The sequence below is a fragment of the Lithobates pipiens genome, unplaced genomic scaffold, assembly GCF_037356315.1.
Source record: "Lithobates pipiens isolate NorthernLeopardFrog02 unplaced genomic scaffold, aLitPip1_a1.2 Scaffold_22, whole genome shotgun sequence".
Taxonomy (NCBI): domain Eukaryota; kingdom Metazoa; phylum Chordata; class Amphibia; order Anura; family Ranidae; genus Lithobates; species Lithobates pipiens.
Genome location: NW_027507784.1, coordinates 51,680,610 through 51,702,852, shown reverse-complemented (window position 1 = coordinate 51,702,852; position 22,243 = coordinate 51,680,610). Strand labels below are relative to the sequence as shown.

The 22,243-nt window shown below is 43.7% G+C and overlaps 1 protein-coding gene across 1 annotated transcript in view; it reads right to left on the bottom strand.

Annotated features, from left to right (window-relative positions):
- Positions 1-22,243, bottom strand: part of KCNH7 (potassium voltage-gated channel subfamily H member 7) — a 685,804-nt gene that overhangs the window by 229,217 nt on the left and 434,344 nt on the right. Inside the window, exon 7 of the mRNA XM_077447576.1 lies at positions 12,762-12,976. Coding sequence (XP_077303702.1) covers positions 12,762-12,976 — 215 coding nt within the window. The remainder of the gene's footprint in view (positions 1-12,761; positions 12,977-22,243) is intronic.

The following is a 22,243-nucleotide window of genomic DNA, read 5'->3' as shown; positions in this document are numbered from 1 at the left end:
AGTGTAAATAAAAAAACAACACAAGTTTTTAAATTAATTTATTGGACCGCTCCGGTGGTCTTCTCTTCTTCCGTCTTGGGGGGTCTTCTCGCCGGACTCCTCCGCTATCTTTTGCTAGCTCTTTTACCACCGTCCGGAGGTCTTCTTCTGACTTCAGGGTCTTGTCCCGCTCTTCGAGGGTCTTGTCCCACTCTTCAGTTCTTCTGCCAGGCCTCCGCTATCTTCTGTTACTCTTTTACTAGCGTTGGCCCGGTCCTCTGTCACTGTAGCACACAGATGGGCAGATTGTCCGCCGGACTACCGTGGACAATTTTGAGTCAACACTTCTTTCTAAGTCCGCAGGACTTTTGGGGAAAAAAAGCTCACACACGGGCATATTGTCCGCCGGATAGTCCGATCGTGTGTACGGGGCATTTGTGTGAAAAAAAGGACAAACATTTCATATGGGTACATTGTTGCATGACTGAGTAATTGTCATTCAAAGTGTGAGAGCCCCAAAAGCTGAAAATTGGTCTGGTTAGGATGGGGTTTAAGTGCCCAGTGGTCAAGTGGTTAAAGGAGAATTGTACAAAAAAGAAAAAATATTGGGTAAACCCACACGTGCTTTTTTCACCACTACTATTTCTGTATATTGGCTTTTGTAATTTACAAATGCAGACATTTAGAAATCAGATGAAAGGTTTAGTGCTGGAAAACACTTTTTGATAGATAAAAAGTGAATTTTTATATACATCTATATAGATCAGATCAAAATGAGGGACAAATGAGGAGGAATGATGGACAGAGGGACATTGCTTCAAATCAGGGACAGTCCCTTGAAATCAGGGACAGCTGGGAGCTATGCTTTACAAGATAAAGGCAGACCATAGCATTGTAATACAGTTCAAGACAAGGTGTGTATTACCACACTGCACACTAAATGGTTTATGCGATTCCATGCCATTCATTCTATATGGCACCCCAACAAACCTTCCTGGCAAACTGTGTTGCTGTGTAACACACGACAATGCACTAGCTTTGGGTTGGTGGTTATAAACACAAAATAGTTCTGAAAATACCCATTTTACATTGACCTACATGAACAATGTGGTAATTTGTTATTATCCACTGTGCAACTACTGGAAGCATAAGCTTAAAGGTTGCAAGGTGCTATAAAGACAAGTATTGTATGTACCAGTAGAATTTATAAAAACAGAAACATGAGCACATCCTGCCTATGGGGAATATAAAATGAGGTCATATTCATTCATAGGCACTTACAATCTGTACACAGTATACAGCCAATTAAAATATATCACTTCACTCAACACAACGAGCCCATAAAGCCAAAATAAGTTTTTAAATAAGATATTTACAGACATATCCAAAAGATTTTAGGAGCTTATCTTAGGCTGAAGATATCCAAAATGAAAGCTGTGAGGACAGAGATTTTCTAACACAAACTGATATCTTGAGCTGTAATCTTATGGCAGGAGATGTTCTCATAGAACTCTATGAGGACTCAGCATGCAGGCACAGAGGGAAAAGAATACGGTTTGTAGGATGCAAATAGCGTTGCAAGCTCAGGCTATGAGATTCAGGTAAGTATACAGTTGGTGGAGGTGGGGTGGGTACTTCAGGTCAATTTGGTAAGTATGTACAGCAAATATATTTTCTATTATTTTTTTACTGAAAAATATAACTACCTTTTTGAGGAAAAGTATAATGTATTTGTAGTAAGAAGGCATTTTAACCACTTCAGCCCCAGAAGAATTTGCCCCCTTCCTGACCAGAGCACTTTTTGCGATTTGTCACTGCGACGCTTTAACTGACAATTGCGTGGTCGTGCGACATTGCACCCAAGCAAATCTGACGTACTTTTTTCCCCACAAATAGAGCTTTCTTTCGGTAGTATTTGATCACCTCTGCGGTTTTAATTTTTTGCACTATAAACAAAAAAAGAGCGCCAATTTTGAAAAAAAGCTATACTTTTTACTTTTTGCTATAATACCTATCCCCCAAAAATATATAAAAAAAACTAATTTTTTCCTCAGTTTAGGCCAATATGTATTCTTTTACATATTTTTGATAAAAAAAATCACAATAAGCCTATACTGATTGGTTTGCGCAAAAGTTATAGTGTCTACAAAATAGGGGATGCTTTTATGGCATTTTAGTATTCATTTTTCTTTATTAGTATTGGTGGCGATCTGCGATTTTTATCATGACTGCAACATTATGGCGGACACATTTTGACACTATTTTGGGATCATTGTCATTTATACAGTGATCAGTGCTATAAAACTGCACTGATTACTGTACAAATGACACTGACAGGGAAGGGGCTAAACACTAGTGGGCGATCAAAGGGTTTAGTATGTCCTAGGGAGTAATTCTAACTGTGGGGGGATGGGCTCACTACAGCATGACAGAGATCACTGCTCCCGATGACTGGGAGCAGTGATCTCTGTCGTGTCACTAGGCAGAATGGGGAAATGCCTTGTTTACATAGGCATCTTCCCCTTCTTCCACTCTGTGGCACGATTGCGGGCACCTGGTGGAAATTGAGTCTGCGGGACTCTTGGTCACGGAGCACACAGCGGTGTGCGCGTGCCCACAATGCGGCATTTTGAAGGGGACGTACCTATATGCCCATTTGCCCAGCCACGCCGTTGTGCCAACGTATATAGTCGTGTGCTGGTCAACATGTGCTTAAGCTACAATATTATTTTAAATTTGACCATAAAGGACCCTGTCTAGTCTTAAAGTAGAACTATAGGCAAAACTTTTTTTTCATTTTGGATAGAGCAAGGTGGGGTTATAAGCCTTTGGGAGTTTTCTTTTTTCCGTCATCTGTGTCCCGTTGCAGAAATTTCCCTTTGCTTCCCGTCCCATAGCCAAACAGGAAATAAGAGGAAATCCCTGCAAATTAAGGGAATTCCTTGGGGACCCCCAGGTCACCAGAACTAGTGTCCCCATTGGAAGATTTTCCCTCTATTACTTTTCTGGGGACAACCCAAAATTTGGATTTCCTTTTACTTTCACTTTCAATGATAATGGTAAACAGGACTAATAGAGGTGGCATAGACAGCAATACAAATCTGACAGGTATTTTAATCCAACTCCACTCTATCCAAAGCTACAATAAAAAGTTTTTGCCTTTAGTTATACTTTAACATAAACTAATCTGGGAACCCCACCACCTAGGTGTTCTCTAACCTCAGTATGGCAGCCACAGCCTCCTCTGCTGCCCATATCTCCTTCAGTATTAACCGTGCCTATGCAGTGAACCCAGCGGGGAGCACAGCCCCATTCAGGTCTTTGGGGGCTCACAGTGTCATTGTAATATAGATGTTTAATGTGGCAGTTATGTAGCTCTAATGGCTTTGGGGGGAGATTGGGGGCAAAGCTGTGTCATTTATTTGTGCAGCATGTTAAATAGTTACATAGTCAATCAGGCTGAAAAAAGACACCAAGTTCATCCAGTTCAACCAAAAAAAAAAAAAAATAACACAAATTGAAACCCTCCATATACACTATTCTATACCCACAGTTAATCTACATATTTTTTTGTTGCTTTTTCTTTCTCTCTATCCATGGATAATAGTCTCTATTGATTGTTGTATGATTGTAATGTCGATATACTAATTTCAGTTTGATTTTGTTTCAACTGTAGATTTCCAGTTTCTGATTACTGTTTTATGTGTATTATACATACCCCTGATGAAGAGAATTTATTTATCTAAGATCTCAAAACGCGTTGGGTTTTTCCTTCGTCCACTGTAATGCACTGTAATACAGCCGGGTCTTAGGAGAAACGCAGTAAGCCAGGAACAAGCTATGCCAATTTAATAAAGTTTTTTTTGTGATTTTCTATCTCATGTAAATATATGAAATCTGTATTGTAATATTTATGTAAACATTGTATGTGCTGCTATCACTTTATTATTATAATTAAAAACTATATGTTTTATTATATTTTGTACATTTCCTTGGCCCCTTACCCACTTTAAAGTCCTTTTTCTAGAGGAGACAACTTGATTTTCAAATTATTACACAGTTAATCTAGAAGAAGGCAAAAAAAAAAAAAAGCATGATCTCATTTGCTCCAGCGGGGGAAAAACATTCTATTCCCGATCTCCCAAGAGGCAATCAGAAATTCCCTGGATGAACGTTACCTATAAATATTAGTATGCAGTTACATTTTGTGCATTTAGGAAAGAAACCATGCCACTGAGATGGCCAGAACCAGCTCTTGAGGGAGTCTATTCCACGTTTTCACAGCTCTTACTGTGCTTTTCCGTATTTGGAGGTTAAATCTCTTTTCCTCCAGACGTAATGCGTTCCCCCTATCTGTTGCCATGACCTTGAAGTGAATAAGATACTCTACCCCAAGTTCACTATATGGGCATGGACGTGGATTTATACATATTGATAATATTCCCCCTTTATTACTTCTCAAGAGAGACAAAATTCAGTTCCTTGTAGCTGAGCTCCTCCATGCCTGTTATCAGGTTGGCTGCTCTTCTCTGATCTTTCTCCAGATCCCCGATATCCTTTTTGAGAACTGGTGCCCAAAACTGAACTGCGTATTCCAGGTGAGGTCTTACTAATGATTTGTACAGGGGCAAAAGTATCTCTCTCTCTCTGCAGTCCATACCTCTTTTAGGGGTTCTGAATTCAGAGGTGAGGACAATCAGCAGTGAGTACTACAAATAAAGTTATGGGGAGAACTTTTGATCCCTGGATCTTTCCAACCAGTCTGCAAAGTTAAAGCTGTTTTCCTTATTCTTCATTCAGAACAAATGGGTGGTTCTCAATTATCTTATACATAGAATATATTGGGTTTACAGCTAACATTGTTCCCAATTTTAACTTGATTGCTGAACATAGAATGAAATGTAATATATTTATAGTAAATTATGAAGTGGTAATAATGAGGCAGTTAATTAGACTGATGATAAATACAGACATTTGCTATTTTAGGAGACCACATTTATAATTCATTGGCCCCGCAGATACTGCATTCAGTATGTGGACAAAGAATGACTTTCACATGACAGTAATCGCTATGGCCACGATTTAGGAAAGTGATTACTCTGCTTAGTTCTCCTGCTGTTGCTGTGACACGAGCACAATCTCAGAGGTAAGGAACGCAGCACATCTTAGCTGAATTACCTTGACAATTTGTGGCCGAAAGCCATTTTCCCTATACAGCACATTGTCATCTGGGGAAAAAATTGACTCTTCACAATTTAAAACATCATTGCTGGTCTAGTTTCACAAGATATTAATTCCTCATACAAGGGACTGCCAAGTGCAGTCATATAAGGCAAGCCATATAAGAAGGCATTCAAAGGAATGATAAAAAGCACTACGGCTAGTAATAAACTGTTGTACAGCTGCATGTACTGTGTAAATTGCAAAGTTTCTTAAAAGAGAAGTATGGGATTCACTTTTTTTGTGAATCATAGTTATCTAGCTGGATGCAGCATTGACCCGATGCTGCATCTGTCCCACACTGGCTTTAAGACTGAGAACCGAGCGACCAAACACCGCCGATCGCTCAGTTCTCACATCTCCATGAGTGCTTGGCTGTGGATGGGTGGGAGCATCCGGCTTAGCCTCTCAGCAGCTTACTGAGAGGCTGAGCCGGGTGCCGGTCCAGGCATATGGGTGAATCCCGAACATATGGCGGCGATCCTCCCTCAGCCTCAACCGGCTCTGTGACGTCATCCAACAGCGGGCTTTAGCACACAAACTTTTCCCTTGGTATCTTCTGCCTTCACCTATGTAGAAGAGAGCAATACCATGCCAAAATTACTTTATTACTTAAATCTATTGCTGTGAACCTACATCATGCGTTCAAATTAGCTGCCCATGCAAGTGAAACAGCCCATTGTAAGGCTTCAAAAACTAAACAAATCCACCAGAAAAATAGCAGCAACATTAGGAGTGGCCGAATCAACAGTTTGGTACATTCTGAGGAAAGAAGAATGCACTTATGAGCTCAGCAACATAAAGAAGCCTGGACATCCACGGAAGACAACAGTGGTGGATTATTGCAGGACCCTCTCTATGATAAAGAAAATCCCATTCACAGACATCATTGTCAAAGTCTACAATCAAGAGAAAACTTTGCGAGAGCAAATACAGAGGGTTCACCACAAGGTTTATAAGCCTGAAGAATAGAAAAGCCAGATTAGACTTTGCAAAAAAAATATATAAAAAAGCCAGACCAGTTCTGGAAAAGCATTCTTTGGACAGATGAAACTAAGATTAATCTGTACCAGAATGAAGGGAAGAAAAAATGTGGAGAAGGCTTGGAACAACTCATGATCCAAACCACACAACGTCATCTGTAAAATATGGTGGAGGCAGTGTGATGGCATTGGCATGCATGGCTTCCAGTGGCACTGGGTCATTGGTGTGTATTGATGTTGTGACAGATTATATTAATTTGTCCAATTACATTGAGCCCCTGAAAATGGGGGGACTGTGTATAAAAATGGTTACACTTCCTAAATTTTGTACTTGACTTTTTTGTTCAACCCCTTGAATTAAAGCTGAAAGTCTGCACTTCAAATTAATTTGAATTGTTTTGTTTTAATTTTATTCTGGTGGCATACAGAGTCAAAAGTATGAAAGCTGTGCCTGAGTCTAAATATATATGGACCCAACTGTGTGTGTGTATTTATATATGTATATGTCCCCTCAGAATAACTCAACACAAAGCCATTAATGTCTAAACTGCTGGCAACAAAAGTGAGTACACCCCTAAGTAAAAATGTCCAAATTGGGCCATTTTCCCTCCCCGTTGTCATGTGACTCATTAGTGTTACAAAGTCCCAGGTGTGAATGGGGAACAGATGAGTTAAATTTGGTGTTATCGCTCTCACTCTCTCATAAAGATGGCCTAAGCTATAAGCTATAAGAAGATAGCCCAGAGCCTGGAACCAAGCTGCAGCATGGTGGCAAAGACCATACAGCGGTTTAACAGGACAGGTTTCACTCAGAACAGGCCTCGCCATGGTCGACCAAAGAAGTTGAGTGCACAAGATTGTCTTTGGGAAATAGACGTATGAGTGCTGCCAACATTGTTGCAGAGGTTGCAGGGGTGGGGGGTCAGCTTGTCAGTGCTCAGACTATATGCCACACACTGCATCAAATTGGTCTGCATGGCTGTCATCCCAGAAGGAAGATTCTTCTAAAGATGATGCACAAGAAAGCCTGCAAACAGTTTGCTGAAGACAAGCAGACTAAGGACATGGATTACTGGAACTATTTCCTGTGGTCTGATGAGACCAAGAAAAAATGTATTTGGTTCAGCTGGTGTTAAGTGTGTGTGACAAAGTCAAGTGTGTCTTGACTACAGTCAAGCATGGTGGTGGGAGTGTCATGGTCTGGGGCTGCATGAGTGCTGCCGGAACTGGGGAGCTACAGTACATGTACTGTGACATACTGAAGCAGAGCATGATCCTTTCCCTTCAGAGACTGGGCCGCAGGGCAGTATTCCAACATAACGACCCCAAATACACTTCCAAGATGACCACTGCCTTGGTAAAGAAGCTGAGGGTAAAGGTGATTGACCGGCCAAGCATGTCTCCACACCTAAACCCTATTGAGCATCTGTGTGGCATCCTCAAACAGAAGGTGGAGGAGTGTAAGGCCTCTAACAGCCACCAAACTGATGTCATCGTGGAGGAGTGGAAAAGGACTCCAGTGGGAACCTATGAAGCTCTGGTGAACGCCATGCCCAAGAGAGTTAAGGCAGTGCTGGAAAATAATGGTGGCCACACAAAATATTAACACTTTGGGCCCATTTGGACATTTGCACTCAGGGCCAGCGGTTTAGACATTAATGGCTGTGTGTTGAGTTATTTTGAGGGAAAGAAAATGTACACTGTTATACAAGCTGTACACTCACTACTTTACATTGTAGCAAAGTGTAATTTCTTCCGTGTTGTCACATTAAAAGATAAAATATTTACAAAAATGTGAGGGGTGCACTCACTTTTGTGAGATACTGTGTGTGTATATATATACCCTATATTATGAAAAGTATTGGGACACTTGCCTTTACACCCACATGAACTTTAAGGGCATCCCATTCTTAGTCTGTGGGGTTCAATATTGAGTTGCCCCACCCTTTGCAGCTATAACAGCTTCAACTCTTTTGGGAAGGTTGTCCACAAGGTTTAGGAGTGTGTCTATGAGAATTCTCAACCATTCTTCCAGAAGCATATTTCTGAGGTCAGGCACTGATGTTAGAGTCTCGCAGTCTCCACTTGAATCCATCCCAAAGGTGTTCTATCAGGTTGAGGACAGGACTATCAAATTCCTCCACCCCAAACTCGCTCATCCATGTCTTTATGGACCTTTCTTTGTGCACTGGTCCAAATTATTTGGTGGAGGAGGGGTTATGGTGTGTTTTTTTTTTCAGGGGTTGGGCTTGGTCCTTTAGTTCCAGAGAAGGGAACTCTTAAGGCGCCAGCATACCAAGCCATTTTGGACAATTTCATGCTCCCAACTTTGTGGGAACAGTCTGGGGATGGCCCCTTCCTGTTCCAAAATAACTGCGAACCAGTGCACAAAACAAGGTCCATAAAGACATGGATGAGAGAGTTTGGGGTGGAGGAACTAGAGTGGCCTGACCTCAACCCAATAGATCTTCTCGTCCACATCAGTGCCCGACCTCACAAATGCCCGTTTGGAAGAATGGTCAAACATTCACATAAACAGATGCCTAAACCCTGTGGACAGCCTACCCAGAAGAGCTGAAGCTGTTTTAGCTGCAAGGGGTGGACCAACTCAATATTGAACCTTACAGACTAAGACTGGGATGCCATTAAAGTTCATGTGCGTTTAAAGGCAGGTGTCCCAATACTTTTGGTATTATAGTGTGTGTGTGTGTGTGTGTGTGTGTGTGCGTGTGCGTGTGCGTGTGCGCGTGCGCGTGCGCGTGCGCGTGCGTGTGTCATCCATAAACTTATGGCCACCAGTATGTTCAGCCCGTACACATGTAGGGGGCCCAGGTGTTCTGAGCGGCCTGAGCCCCAACCAGGGCCAATTTTAATGTGGGGCAAAAGGGGCAGCTGCCCTGGGCCCAGTCATTGTTGTGGGGTCCAAAGTAGCTGCCCTTTGAGCCCGCACTACTTGCATATTTGCCACAATTTCCATTAAGCTGTCTAGAGATGGCTGTGTCCCATGTGGAAATAAGAGCTGCAGGTACAGCCGCAGCCTTGTCTGCTCTCTCTTCCAGCTGCTGCACCTTCCCCCACCGCTCTGTCTCTCTCCTGGCCCTCTCCAACATCTCCCCCATCACAATTCTCCGCCCCCACAGCAGTCTGTCCAATTGCCACAGTCTGTCCTGGTGTGTAGTGTGCCATCTGGATCATCTCCCTTTGATGAGTCGGGCCAATAGGTTCAGCCGGCTGAGAGATTTGCAGCAGGAAGTGTGAATATGGATTGTGATCAATTGAAGCTATGTGTCTGGGGAGAGCAAGGTGAGCTCCTGGACCAAGGAGGGACCTTAAACTGAGGTATATCACCTGGGTCAGGGCTGTACTAAGGGTGCAGGAGGATAGAAAGACTACATAGGAGAATACTGTGAGAGATTACCAACATAGTGGAGAGATGGGACTGGAGGAGGATGACATGGGATGGAGGAGAACATGGAATGAAGGAGGACATGTGACTGGAGGAGGAAGTGTGATGGGGAGATGCGATTGGAAGCAGAGGATGTGGACTGGGGGAGATGGGACTGATGGAGGAAGAGGAAGGGCACGGGATGGAGGAGATGGGACTGGAGGAGGAGGACATAGGATGGGGGGACTGGAGGAGCAGGAGAACATGGTATGGAGGAGGAGAAGGACATGGTATGGAGGAGATTGGACTGGTTGAGGAGGAGGGCATAGGATGGAGGAGATGGGACTGGAGGAAGACATGGGATAGGGGAGATGGGACAGGACGAGGGCATGGGATGGAGGAGATGGGACTGGTGGAGGAGGAGGGCATAGGATTGAGGAGATGGGACTGGAGGAAGACATGGGATAGAGGAGGACATGGGATGGAGGAGGAGGACATGGGATGGAGGAGATGGGACTGGAGGAGTAGGACACAGAATGGAGGTAATGGGACTAAAGGAGGAGGACATAGGATGAAGACGGTGTCCCCTCCGCGTGTTGTGGTACTATCCTACCTACATCACTGCTGTGTCCTGTAGTGATGTAGGGGTCATGGGAAGGGGTCATGGGATGGAACCACAGCATGTGCCTCTGTTAGGAATTGTTTAAAACAGCTGACATGCTCTGACAACTTAATTTTCACAATGCAATGTTCTAGGAGACGTTAGGATCAGTAAAACAAAAGACAAAAAAAAAAGGTTCTCTCAAAAAGAGCTGATCCTATAAGAACAAGTTTACTCTGGATCTGTCTACAACAATATTTGGTTTCCGAATTTTGTTTATTGGACTGTGCGTATGACATATTAAACATTAGAAATTATCTCCTAATTGTGCATTTTTAAAACCACATTTTAGATGTAAAGCCATGAAAGGTAAATGTTATCACAATTTCTAATTAAATTATGAATACATTAGCCAGAGTTTTATGGTACACAGGAAATGAACAGCATCTTAAATTGCGTATTTATACTTTAATGAATATTTATTAGGATGTCTGTAGCTGTTAAAAAAAAATACAAAACAAAATGAGCCATTAAAGTAAAACTGTGTTTAAAAGTAAAAACAGACACCCTCTGGAGCCCCAACTTCACACTCCCAGTCCTATCTTCAGCAGAATCTAAGCAATTTAAGTGCCAACAATACCCTCACAATCTTACTGCTAGGCATGCTCCCTCCCCCATGTGACAAGACTTACTGTATACCTTGCAACTGGGTACCTGGGCACCAAGCACATTATCTACCATTCCCTTTTTCAAAAGAGGATTACTGAATGCATTAAGGTAAAAAACCCTTCAGTATATTGCTCCCCTCAGAGTTCCCCTTATACTTATCCAAGGTCAATCTCCATTCAGCAATATGTATGACAGCAGCGGCTCTCTAATGGGACAGAAAGGCCAATGACTCCTGCTGCTGTCAATCACAACCAATGAGGAGAGAGAGGGGGCGGGGCCGTACTGTGCCTTGTGTGTCAATGGACACAGAGTTGGCTTGGGATTGACCACATGCAAGTGCCCCCAAAGTAAGTTTCTTGTTATGGGGTACTCACACTGGGCTCTTCAAACATACTGCCATGGATGCACTCTGGATTATATGTTTACTTGAAAAACAACATATTATACAAGTAATGAAAAAAACCAACATAAAGATCAACTTATAATAATAATAAAAAAAAAAAACGATTATAGTTCGACTCCCGTACAACTTCAGCTTCATCACTACCACTAAGTAGGATCCTTTATGCCCTTCTTGTGACAGCCCAGACATTGCTTTTATGCTCCTGCACTCTGCCAACTCCCAAATGCTCCATTTAGCTTCAGGGCACCTCACGACTTCGGAGCTGAATAACTTCCAGCACCAGCACTGTAAAATGCGGTGTTGCAAAACTGGCATTAAAAACATGATTTGCTTGTAGCTGGAGCAATGATATGGGAGTCTAAGTTACCTATTCCACATGGAAAGGGTGGCCATGAGTAGAGATACTTAATATTTTAGACATCAATCAAAGCAGAACCAGTCATTAACAGCTGCTGGGTATCACACATCTACAGCTACTGGCTGCCCTTCAGACCTTCAATCGCAGTGAAGGAAAGTTTTGTAGTTTCAACCTCCTTTGCAACTCTGTGATGTCATGTCATCTATGCTAAGAGTTCCAATAGAAGCTGATGCTGAAAACCTTTTACCATGCCTACCAATCAATGAGGTGACATGGCTTACAAAGCTTTTTTGGGGTTTACTTCTCCTATGGATCTCAGTAGTGCACTCCTTGTGACCCGTTTTCAGCTTCTGTCTACTGTCATCACTCAGCCAGTCCAGGTTCCCAACTGATTAGCAGCTGGCTCAGCCTCTCAAAGAGCCGCTGGGGAACACACCCCCTCCACAGCCCAGCTCTCCAGTGAGCACTGGAGGGGCAAAGCAAAGAACCGGCGACTGACAGTTGCATCTCTCTGCTTAGAGCGGAGGGGAGAACTGAGTGATCAGCAGTGTTTAACTGCTTAGTTCTCAGTGCATAGGCTGCAGGGGACAGATACAGCATCAGATCAATGCTGCAGCCACCTAGGCGAGTATGGATTTTTTTTTTTTTTTAAAGTCATACTTCTTTTTAAAACCATAGAAATCTGTTCATCCATGAAAGGGCTAGATAGTTGTGTTTGCCACTCATGCCAAAGGTTCCCATTCCTCACCTCCTAATGAGAAGCTATTAAGCCACACATATGCCCATCCACATGTCCTGTCAGTTAGTGCCCTGGCAAATTGAAGTGAGTTTTGCGAAGCAGTGATGATGTCACTAGGTGGACTAATTAGTCAATCTTCAAGAGGGAATAAAGTAAGTTACATGTTTTTGGCTGCACTGTTAGGAGTTAGAGAGATGTTTGGGGAGGGTTACATTGCTTACCAAGAGTTGGGCTTTAAACCAGAAGCTGATGGGATCAGAGGAATGCGACTACTTTATTTAGCTAATTACAGCAAACCCAGATCCTTCAAAAAAGTCAAAACAACTTGGACAGACCACATGCCATCTTCATATTTGAATGTAAAACATTATCTATTCTTACAAACAAGCCTTTTTTGATAGAACAATTTATCCTACATTCTTACCTGCGTAACCTTCTCTGTAACATTGTGCGTTCGCTCCTTCACCTTGGGCGCTATGATCGCTTTTTCCGATGAAGGTGGAGAGGATGCCTTTTTTTCAGTTTTTACATCTGAAAAGTTCAGTGTGAGTTGAGGGATTTTGTTGATGGTGCTGTATTTGTTCAGGTTTGAATCAGAAGTCGATCCGAGAAGGCTTGATTTGATATGATTAAATGGGCCTGGAAGCATTCAAAGACAAATATAACCAAGATATTAAAAGAGGCCATTGTAGAACAAAACACGGAATAACAAGAAGCTATGAACAGGTTTTCATGTGTTAAGATGCCAAGGAGAGATGAGTAACATCTATTTATGGTATATTAGTAATGAAGACTAAGCATTTGCTGAAAATTCAGCAGAAATGGAATCTTCAAGCCTGGTGAAAGATAAAGGTGAAAAGCGGAACTAAATGTAAAAATATTGTAACGAAAGTAGGTAACCAAAAACCACCAGACAGGACGTAACTTTATAGGTCAACTCTAGTTAAACATGAAAAAATTGGGTTTGGCCTCAGTCAAGGGACATGGTCTATCTGATGGGTGGTCCTAATCTTTATCCCAATATTTATCTTGTCCAGGTGATGACCTCTCTTACTAAATGCTTAGTGTCGTCTCCAACTTTATTTTTAAAATGGTCCTAAATCATACCTTGTGCAAATACAGGCAAAGAATGCCCAGGTTTTGAGAAAAACCTTATTGTTAATTATTTGCAAGGATTTCTCAGCATTAAAAGAAAAAAATCTTCAAAGCAACCCTGCCTCTTGCCCATGTATATTGATCCTGCCAGAAATAAAGTGATCTTCTCATTTTCTGTACTGGGTTGACAATGCAGTCTCTGCTGCCTTGAAATCCCAAGCAGTGTTGTCAGCTTTACCTGAGCTCTAACCTGATGTACTACAGAACCCCTCGCCCTCTCCTTATTTCCATAGCATTCGGTGGATGTGTTCTGTAATCCAACAGGGGAGAACTCAGGCATGGCTAACACTGCTTGTAATTTCAGTCCAGCAGAACCAGCATTGTTGACTCGCTATATAAAATAGGTGCAGCATTGTGCTGGCTGCAATATTGATTATTTTCTAGTGTATATGTAATTAATTTTTATTTAGCGCAGCAGACACTTATTGTTTATTGTTGACTCATTACAGAACCATGGAAGTTCTAAGCAACTCCAGAAGCATTTAGGAAGATCTTGTAAGGCCTCTTTCACACTAACGTCCCGTTCAGGCCCGCCTGTCAGTTTTTCAGGCGGACCTGAACGGGTGCTCCATAGAGGTCTATGGAGCGTCGGATGTCAGCGGTGACATGTCCGCTGACATCCGACCCGCTCCGATCCGAAAAAGTGTGACGGAGGAAAAAGCTATTTTTCCATCCGTCTGCGGATCGGATCGGGTGACGACGGGCACTGCGGTCCGTCGTCATCCGATCTCCCATAGGGGAGAGCGGCGCTGTGACAGGTCCGTCCCTGCGCAGTGTGCAGAGACGGAGCTGTCATCTCCCTGCTCAGCGGGGATCGGCGGAGTGATCCCCGCTGAGCAAACGGACATCCACGGGGCGGATCAGAACTGATCCGCCCCGTGTGAAAGGACCCTAAAGCACAACTAAAGAGAAAACATTTTTTTAGTTGTGGACAGAGCGGAGAAGTATTAGAACACCTGTCAGCATTTATTGCTGCCTGTGTCCTTGTTAGAGAGATTCATCCTCTTTTTTTTTTGTCCTGTTTACCATTATCATTAAAAGTGAAAGTAAAAGAAAATCTAAAATTTTGAGTTTTCCCCAGAAAAAGTAATAGAGGGGAAATCTTCCAATAGGGGGTCTCCAAGGGATTCCCTTAATTTGCAAGGATTGCCTCTCACTTCCTGACTGTGGGACAGGACGTGAAGGTAAATCTCCCCAATGGGGCACAGATGGCAAAAAATGAACCCTCCCTTACTCTAAGATGAAAAAAAAAAAAGTTTTGCCTATGAATGAAGAGAAGCAATTGGGACTTTGTATGATGCTTTGAACAGATAAGGACAATGCCTTCATCCCTGTTAATTTAGAAATGGGAGAAGAAAATGGAACTATATGAATCATTTCATCCAAGGAGGGTATCTGATAGCTTGGCGCGTTTCGTGACCAACGCCACTCATTAAGAGCAGAGAAAAACGAAAATCTAAAAATAACCTCTCCGGCTCTCCATGCTTAGCACCGAGATCCATGTTGGTAAGTTACAATATATAATTTTGCCTTCTCCATCTTCTTTGTCCAGATGGACCGGCTACAACTATTTACATGCCATAGTAATCTCTAATATTATTATTATTGTTGTTTTTAGATTTTTGTTTTTCTCTGCTCCTGATGAGTGCCATTAGTCATGAAACACGTCGAACTATCAGATACCCTCCTTTTTGAATACAATTCAAGAACATTATTATATCATTATTGCATATATTAGACCCACTGGAGACTACCAATCTAATCAAGATTTTATTATTCCTATACCATGGAGACAGATGTCAATGAGTCTGGTTTTTATTTTGTTTACAATATGAACTTATATGTGACCTTGCTATGCTATTATCATGTTTTTTTGTATGGAATACATTATATGTATTTTATCTACTATTTGTACATTGTGCTATGTATTACCTACCAGACACACTCTATCATGTCATCTCCTTGGCTTCCTCTCAAGCCATCCCAGTGTGAAAGCCTGAGTGCTTTCACACTGGGGCGGTGTGCTTGCAGGACGGGAAAAAAAGTCCTGCAAGCAGCATCTTTGGGGCAGTGCGGGATCAGTGTATTCGGCAGCACTGCAACAAGGGCCCTGTTAACCCTTGATTCGGCCACTAGTGGGGGTTAAAAGCGCCCCGCTAGCAGCTGAAAAGTGCCGCTATAACAGAGGTAAAGCGCCGCTAAAACTAGCAGCGCTTTACCGCTAATGCCTGCACAGCCCCAGTGTGAAAGGGGTCTTATAAACAGCATCGTAGTCAGTCAAGCAGACCCGTTGTGGATGAATTAGTTCCTACTGTAGAACTCTGGGACCCTTTGCCCAATTGTCCCCCTACCCCCTAAGAAGGCATATGTGTTTTTACCTGTCTTCCTGTCTATCTGGCTGTTGTCAGACAGAAGAGAAAGTGAGATGAATTCCAACATAGAAAGCAAAAATAACAATATTTTGTAGTAAAGCAAGGAGGGTTTGGAGGCTTTATCAGGTTGTTGTGGCATTCTGCATCTCCATGATTGTCATCTACCCTTACTTCTGGTCCAGGTGAGCGATGTTGGCCAGAACAGGAAACAAAAACACTTACAGAATTCAGGCCCAATCTACTCAATAGGGTCTCAGACTGCATTTAATACTTTACAGTTGTTCTAACTCCACTTCTCTTAGTGCCACCCAAATCTTTATTTTAAGTACTATATATAGTGGGATAGAATTAGAACTTCTGTTAAGTTTTTGTTGCTGTGTACACATTAGCTAGGTATCAGGGTATCACTAAAACAGGACGTGAGGGAAACTCTCCTCATAGCTGACACAGACAGCAAAAAAGCAAATAGAATGCACCTCTAAGTGCAGTAAACAGAAGACTTTAATTGCCCAAAAGATAAAATACACTTTCTAGAATTAAAATTAAGCAAAGCTCATCATGGTAGATAAGATAGGAAGTCCAGCAGTAGATGGTCCCAGAGGTAGTCCATTATAAAGCTTGATGGAGTAAGTCCCAACTGCAGAGGGGGGGGGGGCGCAGGAAAAAGCACCAGGAAGGATGACCGCACTGCCAGGATCCAAAATGTGACATCAGCGGAAGGCGCCCGGAGCCAACATGGAATGCAGGTGCCCTGGATGTGACATTAAAGGGGTGAGACGCGTTTCAAAGCATCAATTGGCTCCTTGCTTGATGAGCCTTGCTTAATTTTAATTCTAGTAAGTTTATTTTATCCTTTGGGCAATTAAAGACTTTTATTTACTGTACTTAGAGGTGCCTTCTGTTTGCTTTTTTACTTACTAGAGTATTGCTTCCCTTATGGCGTGCTGCCCAAATGCTGTCTGAGACACCTGTTTGTCTGATCTGCATCCATCCCACACTGCAGACGTCATCTATGGCCAGTCCTGTTATTCAGAGCGCCCTACATTCCTTTACCCTGACACAGACAGCAGTACAACCCTTATGATCCAGGGACAGAAAGCAAGGGAAACATCCTCAACAAAAATGCAGATAATAAATATCTTATAGAGGACTGTATGCAAAAAAATAAATAAAAAAATGGCTCAAGCTATTAATTTAGTAGCCACTTCCTACAAAACATAGGGATGCATTAAAAAAAATCACATAGGAGTTTGATCAAAGAAAGTACATTTTTTAGGGGCTCAGGAGGCGGAGTCTAGCTCATGTCCCACTAGAGCTCTGCTCTGTGAAGAAGGAGAACCGCTAAACAAAGACAGCCCGCCAAATTATTTCTGACAAAAACACTGTCTAAACATTCCTGTGAGGTAAGAGAATAATTTGGACTTAAAATGGTATTGGGGGACCCTGGAATAAGTTTAAAAATACCCCCAGAGGAGGCGCTCAGGCAAAGACTGCAGTGAAAATGGCGCCAGTCTCCTCAGCTACAGGCACAATCACCTCAGCACACAGGATAAAGACACAGCAGTCTCAGCAAGTCTCCTCAGAAGAATCTGACACTGAATTATTTCTGTCACAGAAATCTTCACATTAACTGCATCCCCAAGCCTTATGAAACAATTTGAGAAGATGCTGAACAAAGCCTTAAAGAATACCTCAGAACAAATAACCAGTAATCTGACTAAAGAAATCAGAGAATTGGGAAATCGCACAGCTGTGCTGGAAATTAAAGTTGAAGAAATAGAAAACTCAACACTTGAATACTCGCATGAAATAGATCTTCTTAACCACTTCCCGACCAGCGCACGACGATGTACGTCGACAGAATGGCACGGGCAGGCATATTGGCGTACAGGTACGTCCAATATTCGATGCCGCCCTGCCATCGGGAGCGCGCCACCGGCGGCGCGCTCCCGCGCTGGTCGGGACCCCCGTGAGTCCGGTCGCGGGACCCGCGGACTCGATCGCCGCGGGCATCCCCGCGATCGTCTCACGGAGCGGCCGAATGGAGGAAATGCTGTGTAAACAAAATTTTTCCATTCTGCCTAGCAACTAGTGACGCTGATCTCTGCTCCATGTGATTGGAGCAGAGATCAGTGTACACTAAATGAAAGCCCAACCCCCCGGGGGCGCATGCGCGGAGCTCAGCATGGCGGACGCAAGTCACTAGAGCTCCGCACTCACCGCTGCTGAACCGGGATATATAACGCCGTATTTCACTGCTAACGATTCCCGAATCTGCTCCGATCCTTGGGTATCCTACTGCCCCTCACCCGGGATGGTTCTTACGGGCCAGCGAGGGAAGCAAAAGCAGAAACCTATTAAAGAGGCCTTGGCGCGCGCCTCCTCTAAAATGGCGGCGAAGGCCCTTGCTGCCACACAACTACAAGGCCTACCCCGAGACCACGGTAGCAGTAGCGAGGAAGAAGGTGAGCGTCCTGAATCTCCGGCCTCCCCAACGCCTCCGGTTTCTGGTATGTCTCAGGCCGATTTCCTGGCACATATGGATCTAATGCTTAAGAAAGCGCTGAAAACAACTTCGGATCAGATAACCGATAGACTTTCCCGAGAAATTCGTGAGCTGGGTCAACGCACGGCGGACTTGGAAACCAGGGCCGATGACACCGAGCTCAATTTGCGTGAATTGGCACAAGAACAGGAGGCTCTCCGGGAGGAAAATGCTGCTCTGCTGTCCCGACTGGAAGATATCGAGAACCGTTCGCGTCGGTCGAACCTTCGCTTGAGAGGTATTCCTGAATCAGTCGATGATCTCCAGTCATTTACGACGGCTTTGTTTAAAGAGTTATCCCCCTCTATTCCGATCGAACGGTTAGAGTTCGATCGTATCCACAGAGCACTCACTAGACACCAAGCGGACGGACCACCCCGCGACATTATTGTTAAGCTACATTACTTCCGAACGAAGGAGCAACTCATGTCTATAGCCCGCGAAAAGAACAACCTTCAGTTCCAGGGCCATTCCTACCAGCTATTTACGGATTTAGCCCCACTAACAATTGCAAAGAGACGTGCAATGAAGCCACAGTTGCTAATCCTTCAACAACATCAAATAAGTATGCATGGCGGTTCCCATTTGCTCTTTACTTCGCATACCAGGGGCAGCAACACACCTGCTCTACGCCAGCGATTCTTCAAGCCCTCATAGAGAGCCTCCAACTGGCTCCATCAGCCCCACCCCCTCCAGTGGGAGATGTGGTGCCTCGAACCCCGGCACGAGCTACACCCTATCCTACCATGGCTACCCCGAGGAGGAATCGGCAGGATCTCCCTGGCGTATCTGTGCCTCGGCGAGGCACCCCCAAGTCCTCTTCTAGACTGAGCTATCCTAGCCCAAAGGTATTCATACCTCGCTGATCCCCTTCTGTTCAGTTACTTCTTTTTGTTTTTTGTCTCCCCAATTTTTACTGCCGTAACCTGAACTTACCACGAGACTCACGTTATTTGAGCACAGGCCTGCAAGCCTATACTGATCCCGGCAGGAAGCCGAGACTAAGACACTGCCACTTTCTCCAAAGTACTTTATCCACATCTTTACCCCTCCTCCCATTTGCCCCCCTCTTTCCCCCTTCCCCCCCCCCTTTTTTTTTTTTTTTTAACCTAGACACACTATACCGGGCTCTTCTGCTTTGATGCCCACATTGTTTCCTTTTAGTCTGTACCGCCACAATATTTCCTAAACCAGTACAGCTTTATATTTGTTCTATGTGACAGTTGGCGACCAAATTAGACCGGTAGTGGATATACCTTCTGACCATCCTAGTTATTTTCTCGCGGGCCGATGATCTGGCCAAGATTGACGAGTCACTGACTCGTAGGCCTGTTCATCTCCTCGCGAGATATTTATTTATTCATGTATTTTTAGCTACTTTCAGAATGGAAATGTCACACGATGCTCATATTGTCTTTGCTTACTGTTACCCTCCTGGATCCCCCTCCCTACCTTTCCTTGTTCCCCCCCTCCCCCTGTTCCCCCCCCCCATCACTTTTTCCCTATTCCCCGTCCCCTCCTTACCTCCCTATTATTTGAGCTGCCATGACTTCTCAAATCCCGTCAGTACTAAAATAAGGTTTAAAATATATAATATTACTAATATTACTTGATAATCTCTAAGTTTCCCAGTCCATACCCCTGGGCTTTTCAGCTTACTTTATGTTTGAATCGTATTCTGTTATTAACAATGTTTTCTACTTGCAAATGTATGCCTTTTCATTACCGGTTCGCAGTGGTGAATTGTCACTGCTCCCCCTTCTGATGGTGCGACCCCCTGTTGACTGGCGAGTCGGCGGGTTGATTGTCGTTCCCCCTAGTTGCTGGGTTTGGCCCACACCGCCCCATGCAACGCTCTTTTTCTCCTCTCACCTTTTCTACTCTCTGCTCTCTACTCTATCCTTTGTTCTGTCATGTCTTTCTCTATTGTCTCCTCCTCACATCTATGGTCGATCGGCCCGTGCAGCCCTGGGTAGGCTAATGTCCGCTTTTTTCTACCAAATCTCATGGCCCCCCTGAGTATCTTATCACTCAATGTGAAGGGACTCAATTCCCCCAACAAACGAGTTAAGGCCTTTAGAACCTTTATCTCCTTGAAAGCCCAAGTAGTCGCACTACAAGAAACACACTTTGCAGCCCATACCACACCTAAATTTTTCAATGCCAAATTTCCCCAAGTTTACACAGCCTCCTCTTCCACGAAGCACAGAGGAGTCCTCTTAGCATTCCACCATTCTCTTCTATTCTCTATCTCGTCGGAAATAAGAGATCCGGAAGGTCGCTACCTATTAGTTTCGGGACATATACAGGACACGGAAGTTACCTTTGTGTCATACTACGCCCCCAATACTAACCCTAACCCTTTTTTCTCACATTTACTACAGATAATTCAGACACATGCTAGAGGAGCGCTTTACGTATGCGGCGACTCTAACTTAGTCCTGCATCCACACCTGGATAAGTCCCCATACTCGTCAGAAAATTTTTCTCTCTCTAAAAGACTAAGCAAGCAGCTTGCTCACGCGACGCTCCTCGATACATGGCGTGAATGCAACCCCCTTAAGAAGAACTATACTTTTTATTCAAACCCACATAAATCCTTCTCGAGGATTGACCACATCTTCATCCCGCTAGCTGCTGCGCCCACTCTGTTGCATTCCCGCATACACCCGATATCCTGGTCTGACCATAGCGCGGTGATCACGACAGTTTCGTCAATAATCCCGCAGAACACAGATAGAACATGGTCTTTGAACGAAATTCAGCTTTCTAATCCGTCTTATTGTCTAGATATTCAGACAGCCTTAAACGACTATGTTTCTTTTAATAACACCCCGGGAATATCTCCTACCCTCCTCTGGGAAGCCCATAAACCAGTTATCCGAGGTACATGCATTTCGGTATCCTCTCACCTTAAGAAATTCAGACAGGCCCAGTTACAACAGCTAGAGGAGGACCACCAGCGTTCCTTTCTTCTCTTTCAGTCTGACCCCACTGAGACTAATAGACTTGCTCTAGATAAAGCCAAGTTGGCCCTGGATCTTGTGCTTGCTGAAGAGGCAGATAAGTCTATCCACAAATCGACGCATACACTTTATACAAAGGCGAACAAGCCTAGCACCTTTTTAGCACTGTGCCTACGGCAACCTGATAGGTCCTTTAAACCTATTAAGCTTCGGCTGGCACAAGGTGGCATGACCAATAACCCAGTGAAAATCTTAACAGAATTTAGTACTCGATTGTCTAAACTATATGAACCTGGTGCACCCTTCTCTAGCGCCCAGGCGAATTCCCTCCTCCACCCGCTATCTCTCCCTAACCTTTCAAACACTGACCGTTCAACAATAGAAGCACCTATATCCAATGTAGAAATTCTTGCAGCTATCAAGTCCCTTAAACCTAACAAAAGGCCCGGCCCAGATGGTTTACCGGCATCATATTACAAAAAATTTGCCCACACCCTCTCCCCCTTTTAACTAAATCTTTTAATTCTCTCCTCCAGCAACATTCCTTCGGCAGAGATGCGCTAACAGCTATTATTTCGATGATTCCTAAACCGAACACTGATTCTACTTTATGGTCCAACTTTAGGCCGATATCATTACTTAATGTTGACGTCAAAATTCTGGCCAAGGTCCTAGCGCTACGACTCAATCCAGTAATAGGGAAACTGATACATAAGGACCAGGTAGGGTTCATCCCCAAGAGACAAGCCAGTGATAATGTCCGGAGGGTCGTCTTGCTACAGCATATTGCTAAAGCTCGTAAGATTCCCATGCATTTGCTCTCACTGGATATACGCAAGGCATTTGATACGGTCTCTTGGCCATACCT